The sequence below is a fragment of the Pomacea canaliculata genome, linkage group LG3 (assembly GCF_003073045.1).
Source record: "Pomacea canaliculata isolate SZHN2017 linkage group LG3, ASM307304v1, whole genome shotgun sequence".
Taxonomy (NCBI): Eukaryota; Metazoa; Mollusca; class Gastropoda; order Architaenioglossa; family Ampullariidae; genus Pomacea; species Pomacea canaliculata.
In genome coordinates, this window is record NC_037592.1 from 35,469,363 (window position 1) to 35,482,275 (window position 12,913).

General features: G+C 45.1%; 1 protein-coding gene across 21 annotated transcripts in view; it reads right to left on the reverse strand.

Moving 5' to 3' along the window:
• Positions 1–1,768: 1,768 nt before the first annotated feature.
• Positions 1,769–12,913, reverse strand: part of LOC112560267 (C-Jun-amino-terminal kinase-interacting protein 4-like) — a 62,220-nt gene continuing 51,075 nt past the window's right edge. For all 21 annotated transcript variants that reach the window (XM_025231982.1, XM_025231980.1, XM_025231998.1 and 18 more), the window contains 2 exons: positions 7,162–7,308; positions 1,769–6,827 (listed from right to left, as the gene is read on the reverse strand). In XM_025231982.1, the coding sequence (XP_025087767.1) occupies positions 6,721–6,827; positions 7,162–7,308 (254 nt within the window). In that variant the 3' untranslated portion in view covers positions 1,769–6,720. The remainder of the gene's footprint in view (positions 6,828–7,161; positions 7,309–12,913) is intronic.

Genomic DNA, 12,913 nt, shown 5'->3' on the forward strand with positions numbered 1-12,913 from the left:
GGCAAGCCACATGCGAAGCATGAAATGAAGAATGCAGAATGTAGTGTTGGATGCATTTCAAAGTGTAAACACATTGACGCATGGAGTTTCACTCTCATGTCGGAGTGAACTTGCATACTATGCAGGTCCTCATGCACACAAATACATGGTCATGATGAAAATCTCTTCGCGGAAGCAGCGTGGACAGGGAAGGGGCGAAAAACGGGACCGGCACGAAAGGGTACAAGCTGTCGTTCGTTCCCGGAGACAGTCGCCGAAGGGTTCTTCCCACAAACCAAATCTCCAGCCCCTGTACTCCTTACTCCCCTAACCCACCCAACTTTATCTTAGCTCGATCTGTCAATCGTCACCAAGTGAAAACGATTTTGGTACACACACGTACATTTTAATGATCGCACATGATTAACAAGATCGACAAGACTGTTCTCTCTTCGTTTGCAGCGCCATTCGCAAAGTCGCAGCGCGTGGATCGATGGTGGCGAGGTAGATCGTTTTCACGATAACGTTCATCACCCTCTACCACACAACCAATCTCCTCCATGCGCTTGTGGACGTGTCCCGCATCCCTGCCGCTCGCTAACCGACTTTCGCTGCCTCCCAGCTGGCACGGCGCTCCGGCCTCGCTCCCGGGCAACGCAAACGCCCGCCCCGTACGCTCGCGCACGGAATTTGGATGCCTGCCAGCTAGGGTTAGACGCCGCTATTTTAGGCTAACACCAGGATAAAGATAGGTCAAGTCGCACGGGAACCGTGGACAATATTAAAAAGATATAAAAAGAAAGGTACGAGGCAGCGTTGCTGATTAGCTAGCTCGCAGGTTTGGTTTCTCTCTGCGACTTCTTGATCCAACAGACAGGCTACTCTTGTATATCCCTCCTCTACCACCACCACTCCCTGTTCGCATATCTCGACCTTGTTTGCAGAGTCGTCACAATAATGCAATCGATGCACTTCTCACCATCCTCCGGCTGCTCATTGCTCTTAAGGCAACGAGGCTGTTCCACGTACCGAGCTCCCACCCTTTGCTTCTCTCCAGCAGCTGCGGTGTTGCTATCGTGCGAATTTATTTCCTGTTGTGTAGCCGCCTAAAAGCTATATTTAGTGCCAGGGTGACTAAAATAGCTTTATTGCTTTGCAAAGGAAATAAAACCAGGCCAGCGTCGTTTCTCTGGACTGTGTGCAAAGTGCATAAATCGTAGCGCTGTGGGTCATGCGCACTAGGCCGGTGTGGTCTGTTTGCAACACTGTACGGTATGTTTCTGTGATGAACATCCCCCTCCAAACATATCACCTACTGCGACATGACTTGCAGATCTCGTTTCAACGAGACGCTACGAGAACGGCCTTCTATGCACTTCGGACACACGAAACTATTGCAGCTATGAAGGAAGCTGGCATGCAAAATGTCTACCCCATCTATTACTGAGCCCTTTTTTATGTGCACGTGGGGGATGGGGAGGATGGATGTGAGAAACCGCGATCACCAGTTTAGGCATTGGACATGATGGCAGGAAATGGTCGTGCAAGGTGGAGGAAGGTTGCGGTTGTCCTCGTTATGGATCATGTAACACGTCCTGCGGTGACGCCCAGTCACTTGAGTGCACATCACAAGGAAGCGCATTAATTTTAATTTGAAGACGACAGTTTGTGGATCAGGCCACTGGCGTCACGCCCACTGCCGCCCTCCAGTGCGTTGGTATGCATGCCTGCACAATGGACACCGCACACTCAGGCCTACGCATGCACGCACACAAAGCACAAAAACAAGTCATTTCATTTATTATTTTATCACCATGCAAATGAACCTGAATTTGCTTTGAATGATCCCATGAAGATACATCCTTTTGCACAGCAGATTGTGTCCTGAAGGATGATGTGCACAAAGACCCGGTCAGAAATTTTTTTAATTAATTTATTTTTCTGTTTTTTTGGTATGGTACACAGAGACACTGGGGTGGGCTAGCTGGGCTAACACAACGACATGATCACTGCTGACTTTACGTAGGCCTAAGGTGCACATTATGCAGACCAGCGCCATAATGTTCCTGGCGTGACGTGTGCAGACATGGCAGGTACTGTGACAGGCAGCTTACAACAGCGTTAGCTTCTGGCCAAACAGGTTTCTAACTTTTTACAAGACATCTTTACAAGCAGAGACATTAAAAAACCGTTTACGCGCATACAAACTGTAGCAAAGTAACTATTACATGTACATACATACACAGGCATGTTAAAAATATAAAAAAAAAACAAAAAAACAAAAAAACAAAACAACAAAGAAACGAAAACATGCTTTGGCTGTTGCACATTGGTACAAACACTACATATGCGAACGCAATAAAAGTTACAAAAGTTGAGTTGTGCTTATAAAAAAAAATCAACATTCATCAAAAGAACAGAAAATGTACAATAAATCTTGCATAAAAAGAATATAAACCATACAGCTGAAGCTGATTCTCTTCACTTGCGCATTCTAAACGTTCATACATGCCAGCCAGTGCCAGCACACTCAATACTGCACGCAACGCACCTACAGCTTTAAAAAAATTGCACGGACCAACAAACATGATTTTCCAACACTGTGATATTCTCATTTTCTACTTCCCCGACCCGTACATATCTGTCTCCCGTAGTTTCAAACATCATGCCCACTAGTCGTGTTAAAGGGCAACATGAGTGGAACATTTTTTTCTTTATGTTTGGTTTGTTCATGTTAAAACAATACTTCACAAAATGAGCACATAATTACTCTTCATTATCAAGATACGTCTTAAAACATTGACATTCTCACCTGCCACTAGGAAAGCAGAAGAAAATTACTCTCCGACACTGGAGTTGCGTATAAGTAGTATTTGTAACAGTGAGTCCAGTACATCTCTGTATGTCTTCTAGTCAGATGAAGAAATATTGCTTAGGTTGTGTTCAAGAAGCGATTTCAGAAGCAGATTCATATTTTTCAAAATACTACCCTATTGTCACTTCCTATTTTCTCGATAAATCCAGGGGATTAAAAAAAATTAATGTACTATTTTTAGTGCCTGTTTATCATAAAAACTCACCGGAATATGTTTTTGTGATCCTTTTTACTCTTATTTCCAGCGATTATCGCTGAGCGCTCGTGTTGCCCTTTAACACATCTAATCTCTAGCTCAGCTCCTCCAATACCTGTGCAACGATCTGCATAATGCATGCATCTTACAGAGATTCTATCTCTGTTTACATAAAAAATACTTCTAAACCAGAAGTTTCAGAGTGCCTCAAATTTCTTACATCGAGAATACTTTTTTGCACTGAGTATACAGATAGGCAGCAAATCATATCTTACTGCACACGACCAATCAGCAGGCTCGGAAACATCTGTATACAAAAAAAATCCAACAAAGCTCAATATGCAGAATGTTTACCAAATATGTGCAAGTACAAAGTTTTATGGGCTAAAGTCTTTTTTATATTAGCCTGCTACGCCATGCACAGCCTCACAAATACACGATATACATGTTACACAATAAAGAGAAATGCACGCGTATCACCCGGGTGAAATATATGAACATTCATTGCACTGGAAACTAAATGAACACTCAGCCCTCAAAAATAAGTAGTGGCCTCATCCCACATTGACATATTCAACTGCTAAAGGCTCTAAGCCTTCAGGCCACTGTGCACCAGCACGTGACACTTGTCCACTGGAAGTGGACGTCGGCAACCACCCAGGCAAAACTATCGACTTAGCTACACGCAATAAAATGCAAGTAAAAAGAGTCCATGGAATTTTATCTGGGGCTGTTTGTATATAAAACAAGCATTAGACAAAACGCTATCTTAAGGGTGAAGCAGGTGCAGGGAGAAGTGGCTGAAGGGTAGGGTAGGGTATGAACCGTCAGATCACATCCCCTGTTGCGAGGTCCGGTTTTACAACTGTTTTCAGCGATCTTGATTTCAGCTCAGAATTCTCTCTGTAACCCGTGTTCGGGGTGAAGAGGGATGTGGACGCTACCCCCAGGTAGAATGTGTCGATAAGGACGGTCTCAGAACGCGGTCTTCCATCCCTCTCGCAGTCAACTGGCACAAGATGACGAAATCACCTAGCTGGCGAACTAAGCTGAACGCTCTATTAATCCAGTCTTTAGGAGGCACATACAACGACATCATCTATTAATTCGAGGCAAAAGTACAGGGCAAGATCTGGTCTGGCCCTCGTAAACGGTAAAGGTAGCCCTCTAAGTATTCCCTAGCTGGGGAGTGAGGAAATTGTGTGACCGCAATTTTCTAGAGTTCAGCCTTATTTATTTATTGTAACAGGGCAGGGTTCATCTCCTCTCCCTCGCCGCCTGCGGTCTCGGACGCTGCTATCCGTTTCCGGCCATCGATTGACCACTGGTCTACCTTTGCCCGTCCCTCCGGGTCTTCAATGTACCTCCGCTGACTGCAAATGTCACTTAAAAATAGCCTCCTCGCTTAGGGAACTTGATGACCCGACACAGGGCGGGCTCTCTGCACAGACAATCGGCTTTGTTGACCCTTTCTCTAAAACTGCACTAAAATGTGACTCCGCTAAAAGTGCATGTAAAACGTAGTTTAAAAGCAGAATTAAAAAAAAAACTTCTTGTGCGTGCAACATACTTAAAAAAATTTCAAAAGCTCTCGTAGAATAAAAATTGATAAAACGGCTGACGTACTTTACCTCACACTAAGTGGTTACTTCAATACAAAACGCTTATGCTATATCAAAGCGATAAGCAAATAAGTGGGTCAAATCCTGGGATTAAAAACAAAAATCTTTTAATAACATTAGAAAACATGTTGACTGACAATACTGATACAAAGGAAAACAATTAAAATATAACCCTTGAGAATTTAAGACGGGGACAGAGGGAGTTGATGAAAGGAAGAAAAGGAGACAGAGAGAGAGAGAGATAACAAAAGAAAAAAAGCGCTTGTAGGATCTTCGAGTTTAATACATCAGGTTATTGTTTTCATATTTTGACATCCATCCTCTTTTATCATTGTGCTGTTTCCATTTTAAACTTTAGAACTATGCTCACAATAAACAGAAGCACTTCTGTGTAATGTTTGTAATCCTATCTCTCGGCGGCCAGTCAAAATACCACCTCCACACACTCTCCCAGTTCCTTCTTAATGTCACATGGACAAAATTATGATCTGTACTTGCATGATGGAGTTCAGACTGGGTATCACATAGCAGTGATACACTTAGTCGCAAGCCGCATTGTTTATCGTGTGATGGGGTTTTCTTTTACCAGCAGAGCTTTGCTGATGGGCGCGTCACATTTGTCCAGCAAGAGATCGGACTGACACAAAAAAATCAACATCAGCCGCACATCAACAATTCTTCATCAACTCACATCAGCCTCCAAGGTCGTCTTCAGATCTCCCTTATTTCCTTTCTTTTTTAAAAAACACTTCAATAAAATAGCCCCAAAACAAGATTAAAACAACAAAAAACCACACACACACACGAACAAAAAGAAAAAATGCTGGGGATGAGATTAACGAGCATTACCGCGTGAAACGATGTGTTGCGAAAGGTCAAAACTTTCCTCGTAATAAATAAGACATAAATAATGACACACTAAGTGCGGTGGCCGCTTTCGAATTAGGATGAAAGGCGCTGTCTGCATTTCATTCCGACACAAGACTGAGAGCAAACTGAAGGAAATAAAAACAACAAAAAGAACGACAGGAGCACTTACTGTATTGTCTAACACTAAACTACTGACTAGCTGGGTTTTTCTAAGTGTCTGTAGGAATGAAATCAAAAGGACCTTAGTGTCGAAAAGCGTTTAAAAAAAAAAAGTTCTCGAAACGCAGTAATGAGATTTCACATGAGACAGACGTCCACAGATTTCCCCCAGTCTGCAACTCATTGAAAATAAATAATAATAAAATACATAACTAAAACCCTAATGAAACAAACCAAGCTTTAAAAAATTGGGACAATAAAACCATCTGCACTGACGACTGACTCATCACTGATTTTCAACGGTCTTCCATAGGTAGATTCGTGGAGAATGAAATATCGCGAGCCTGCCCAGAAGCTTCACGTGACTGCTCCGAAAAGTCACGTGACTGGTAAAAAATTTTCGGTATATGCCCAGAAACTAAATCACAGACAGGGAAAGAGCGAGGGGCTGGTACCGGTCGGCAAATCGTCGCCCGCTACACACCCATCTCGCTGAAAGCGTCACGGCAACCAATTCAAGAGCGGGTTAAAAAAAAAGGGGGTGGGTGGGAGGGAGGGGTTGAGAGGGTGGAGTATACCAGGCTTCGCTTTCCTCCTCTCCCTTTTTAAACTTATCGGCAATGGATTTCGCTTGAACTAAAAATGATTTTCCGCGAATTGCTCCTGATCCTCCAAAAAAGCTTGTCTTGTGAGGTGGGACTATCTACAGTGCATTTGCATTGTGTCGCGAGACGCTTGCCGGTCTAGGGAGAGGTGGTATTTACAAGCTCACTGCACGTACAATCCACGACAACGCTAATGAGAGGATCACAGACACAAAAGAAAAGTTGTACATATTTTGCCTGGTTAAGACGACAGAATATACATATGTATTTTTGTCCTTTTGCAGTTGTTCTTGATGGCGCCAAGGGCCGTCTTGCAGGGGAAGGCGCGTGACCCCCCTCGCCGCCACAGCCTCGGTGCGCGAGACAGGCAGCCGGCGAAGAAGGGGGTTGGGAGGAGATGGGAGGATGAGGCACTCACTGTGGGGCAGTGACCTGCCACACGATAAGATGACTGCGGTCCAGCTTGCTCAGCGACTCCGGCTTCACCTCCTCCATCGGTTCCGTGTGCTCTTCGTCGTCACCTGCAGAGAGAGGGCAACAACAATATGTCACTTAATGCGTATGTTGCTAGGCAATAAGGCTGTGTTGTCATGTCGACTGTATTTTCAGCCTAACTCTGCATGCGTACCACAAGAAACTCCTCCTTTGCTCTCCCAATCCAAACTCCAAAAGTAAACGAAAGCCTAATCTAACCCTACTCCTTTCCTAACACTAGCGCTTCCCTGGTTTATGGGACATGCAGACACTGAGAAGCGACTGAGGGGGAAGATGGAGGGTGGAGGACGCTACTACACCAAATGACAAACGGCCAGCACTCAGTAAAATAGTCCGTTATCAAGTGTATGATCTCGTTACCCATCCTGAAGTCGACGTAACCCTCGCCTCCAGACAGAATCAGCTTGCTGTTGGTGGGAAGCGCAGGAGAGGCTTCCAGGCGGTTCTTGTCCACAGAGCTCTGGGTGCTGTCGTCAGAGGCCGCGCTCATGCCTTTTCTGGGCAGACCTGCGTAAAAGCAAGCAAAGGTTAGGGTTAGGCCAGTGAACTTGTGAACCTCGAGAACGTACCGAAGTGTCTGCACATTGCTAAACACACATCAAAGTTTCCCAGTCCTAACGGTTCCTACCCCACATCCTACTTACGGCCATTAAGCAGAACACAAAATAACCCAAGGGTGCTAGCATAAGCAGCTTATGCATATTCATAGAAGAGTCTAGACTAATCACAGAAGGTGCACGACTGTTAGCAGAACAGCTTTCATGGGGTACGTGACAGAAACGTAGTTCGGTCGTATCCGATTGTTTGAATAGACCGCAACATTTCCCACGCAGATCGAAAAGTCTTGCGTATTCCACAAGCATGCTGAAGCAAGTCGCTAAGGATATTCTATCTGCAGCGCTTCATGGTCTTATTTATGGAAACTGCCAACAGACGGAATGAGCGAGACGGCATTAGCTCCACGCAAACTCTGCACCAGACACCCAGTGCGCGAAATCCATAATGAATTGCTCTCCCGTCTGTGAACAGTCGCATAAAGCAATATTTTCTAAAACTGCATTTCTGCATCCCACGCTCTCCTATGGTACTTCAAAGAATAAGCTGGAAAAACAAGAACTGGGGCAGTGATGACGTAAGCAGACATGGCGTCAGCTTTGACTAGCTTGTTGGATAGCGTTGGAAGAGCGACTGGCAGCAAGTAACTTATTTATTTATATACACTATACCGCCGTCTGTGCATCCTACACGCCAGGATGCTGGGTGGGTGGGGTTTCCAGGCCCTTCTCTGGCGCTTGGACACGACACTGCCCTGCAAAGCTGTGGCGTGCAGTCTGAGTGGCGGCCTGCGATCTTCACCTACTCCACCTCCACGTTCGTTCACCATCGTCCACGAAAATAATCTCTACCCCTTCAACTTCCACCCAGCCATCAACTAAACACTATAAAAGTAGGTTGCTTTGCTAAAGCTCTACACTACAATTACGCTGTTTTAGACTTCACCTCCATACATACGAGAGCGCGCACGAACACAAGTAATTGTGATTTAGTGTCCCTAGCCCACACCTAAAAATTAATGCTCCATGCTAAAATTGAGTTTTGAGTGTGCAAGATGCATATCTTCAGCCATCCCTGATCGATGTGACAGATGGCAGTTTTCAGGACATTGCAACAGGCCACCATACACCGAACGGCACATCAACCTAGACCACGTGACCCTCTTCGTCGATAAGCTTCCACCGCACAGACGAAAGCAGCGATGTAAATTAAGCTCGCGCCTGCCGCGACCCGCCCCAGAGTCAGCAAGATTTTTTTTTTTTTTTTAAAGGGAACTGGCATATGGCGGGTTCGACCTTTCGTCCTATCGCTCGGTCTAGAAGTAGCATGTACAGGAACGGCTGATAGTGATCGATGACTTACATGATCAAACGGGAGAGGAGGAAAAGCTGATGACAGCGTGTGGCACGGGAGGAAAAAGAGGGTTATGGGACTTTATAGTTGCCTCTGCCGGTGGTGGCGGTGGTGGTGGTGGTGGTGGGTTGGTTATGAAATCTAATAATTTAAGCTGGCATTTTTATGGTCAGTTGGAAAATTCAAATTATAGGTTGGTGGGTTTTTTTCCTGGAAAGAAATAGGGGACGTCTGGTACCGAGAGTCTCTCATATACACAGAGTTAAGTCCCTTATTTTTTAAAACTGCATATTCATGTGTGTATCCTTTCAACGCTTAGACTCCGCGGGTGTCGCTATTCGTCGTCAGCTTGTTTCTTGAAAAGTACCACATGAAGCCTTGGTGTCATCAAAAAAACAAACAAACAAACAAAAAAAAAAAAAAAAACACCACAAAAAGGAGGCATCCTAACGCCGGAATGTGGTTTGACCCGATTCACAGTCTGCTGTCGAGTTTCGTTTTTGCTTCAACTCTTCATCTTGAACGTCCCGGACCAGCTCGGAGGGAATAATGGGAAGAAGTTTTTAATGTTTCCATAATCTAAAAAGGAACTTTGGAGGAAAACGTGTTATAACAGGCCATCATTTGAAAATATTCTTTCAAGGCACTGTAGGCAGTGGCGCGCGTCACCAAGAACTTCCTCAGACTCCAATTATGAACTGGAATTATCCACACCTCAGGGGTTGTCTTATCTCTTCACATGACCTCCAGCCCTAGCAGGTCCTCTGTCTTAATAGCTGGTGAGCGTACACAGGCTGGCGACACCTCTAGATCATCGGTCTTTCTCCCCGCCTGTTTCCAACGACACGACCTCGTAGTGCTTCCCAGGGAAATAACTACGGTCCCTGGTATCTCCTTTGTTGTTTTCGGGTTTCCTTCACTATGTATTTCTCCACTGCACTCTGAACCACTCCATGGCTGCATTTTACGAGTATGGATCCACAAGACGGGAGGAGGAAAGTGGGGTCTTTTCTTTTCAACGTGCTGTTGCTCTGGCTCTGCTGTGGGTCGCCATGCTCCCTTTTGTATATATTCCACTACTCTCTGGACTAGGGCTACAAGCCTAACCCTGTCACTACGAGCATATCAGATGGTCTTCATTATCGAAGTGAATTTTTTAAAATATGAATGAAAGAGGTCGAGGAGAAAAAAGAAAGCCAAAGATATAATTTTGCATACTGGTTGCATGCATGTGCGCGTGAACGAATGCAATTAGAAAATGTTAGCACTGTCAGGTGCTGTCGGTGCTGTCAGGCTTTTCTGAACTAACAATTCCAGCAGAATGTGTGAACTTCGCCCCTAGCATGGCGCTGCCGTCGCCAACCGTGACCGCAGATTATGCAAACAGTTCCACCTGTCCGAAACATCTCACCAGCACGTCCGCTGGTCACTTTGCAGTCCCCCAGCACCGGGATGGCAGCCAATGGCAAGCCAAGCGCCAACAGCCAGTCTTATCTTGCTGTCATCTTGGGACCCCTTCATTTCCCCCAATCTGCACGGCACGGCGGTCGCGCGCGGACTGGAATAACGATCAAGATGGGCGCTGGGCAGACCACCAAGACCGGCTCGTGCAGACACTCAGGAAATCAAACGGTCCGTGTGCACCATCAGGGGTGGGGTGGGGGACATGTAGGCACCCGCACCCGGGCCGCCGAGTGCTTACCGCTATTATTTTAATGTAACTATTATAACTGCAAGAGAACTGAAACAGATCTTGTTTTGTCTTCTTTTTTGTTGGATGAGAAAGGGTGGCTCGGTTTTATCAGGGATCCTACCTTTGGTCCAATGCAAGTCGGGGAAAGGGAGCAAGCAAGAGCGCAGAGAAGACGAAGTACAACAGCTGACGGTGCAGAACTAAGGATGTTTTTAAATAACAAATTCACCAGCTTATAAGATCTCGCCGACTAGCTGGCGAATGTGCTTCGGGAGGAAGGATGAGAGAGCACAGTAACACGAGAAGACTGGCTATGGCAAGCGATTGCGTGGACCCTAATGCAACAAAATGGCGGCCCTTGGCGAATAATGTCCGGAAGATGCGTGCTTTCACTGTGAACTATGATCTACGAAGCTGTTTTCGCAACCTCGGGTTCTTTTGATGTGCTCAGTTGATGCTGTTCTTCGTGCAGTGCAGAGTTTGCGAAAGAAATGGAAAACACACAAAACACCCACGGGTGTTCCTGAAGCCCTGTCCAAACGCAGCACGAGAGGAGCAGGCACACGCGAAACCTGTCTGTGGAGAGAACTTCTAACGACAGGATGGGGGTGGGGTGGGAAAGATGACTAAATCCTTCAAGCTGCAGTGTGAGAGAGCTCTCTCAACTCCATTTGGAGCTTCATATTTTCTTCTACCAAGCAAAACTAGACCTAATGAACACCATCTTGGCAATGCAGGAAACCCATGTGAACACGATGCAGCAGTCGATGTAGCAGCTGCACCAAATGGTGTAATACTGCAGAAGCCTGTTGGGGTGGGTGTTGGTTTAGTGGGGAAAATGTTGCGCCATCATGTGCACGTGCAAAAATGCGCAAATCCTCGTGTACAACAGCTCGCTAAAGGCATCCAGACGCGTGCGTTTCACAATAGAAAAGGAGGGGTGGGGGACCATCTGCTTCACAGAAGACCAGTATTCTGCTGGGTATCAACGTAATGCTCTACAGTGGGGTGGGGGGGAAGAAGTTGAAAAGAAACTAATCTTCCGGTTGTTTGGCCTAGCCTCTTCACTATCAGACGGTATATACGTAACTTCAGTGCTTCAATATTTACTGGGCGCAGAATGGAGTTATGCCTCTTGCAAGACAGTTGTTACACGCTTTGGTGAAGTATCTGATACAACAGTTGAGAGATTCCCTGTCAGTGCAGCTTACTTCAGCCTCATATTCCCCCGGCGTCACCGCAAATACATTAAAAACAAAAAACCCACAAAAAATTGCTGGTACGGGATTATCATGTAGACAAGCCAGGCGCCTTGCCAGCACGCGCAGTAGTTTACACACATCTCAGACAGTCTACCAACCCTCCTCCAGACCTCGCCGCCGCCTGACCTCCTCCACTCACGCGCCATTTATTGATGCATACTGCCGCTGCTTGTTCTCGCTGTCAGTACATCACTTACAATGTCAGCCTCCTTGTTTACTTCAGCTAGCCAGTCTACCCTTACGATTATCACAACGAGTATATGATAGACAAGATTCATTTTTCATGCTGATTACATGGGTTACACAGCTGTTTACTATTTCTTGCCCTTACGTACTAAACATAATTGTAAAATAAACTTAAAACAAAACAAAAAATGATTGGAAAAAGGCGCCATAACAATGTGACTAAATGAATAAATAAACCTTAACTACTAAATATTGCAAGGGATAATACAGAAATCATGAATGTTTGCCAGCGAGATCCATCACGTCTTGGAAATAATCTGCGAAATCAGAAATTCATTATTTTAGGAGGCGTCAAATACAACGAGCATTTTTTTTTTTAAATTAGCAAAACAGTAAATCAGTGAGATATCGTCAAACGTTCGCAGCAAAGGAAATCAATGGAACAATCATGAATAATTCATTACATGTTTGCAAGGATAGCGCGGCACGGGAGGTGCTGACAAAAACTTCACTTCAAGCAGAATCAGAAACAAACCCAGTAAGCATCTGGATATATATGGATACATAGAAAATACACAGAAAAATACCAAACTGGTGATTATATAGATAAATAATCAGGATACATGGGAAATATGCAGCAATAAGCAAATGACTACAAAGGAAATATAAAAAAACATATACACACCAAGTCTTCCCAGGATTTATATATATAAACTGATTGCATAAAAGTTTGGCTTACTAACAGCATAGTTCTTTGAACTCAGCATTGAAAGGAAGACAGAAGAGAATGCGATGGGAATGGGCAGAAGAATGTGACCTAAACGTTCATGAAGGTCGCCATAGTTTTTAGCAGAACTGACACACACCTAGATTATATATGCTTTGCACTATCTCAGCTCAAGCTTCCAAGGGGAATGATACACGGCAATCTTTCCACGATGCCAATGTCAGCTTTTTCTTAAACTGTCATCTGACGGTGAATGCAGCAGCTTCAGTCCTGAGGACGGACGGCAGGCCGATCATACAAAGCCTGCTGGTGACGTCACTAGGAGACAATCAAGAG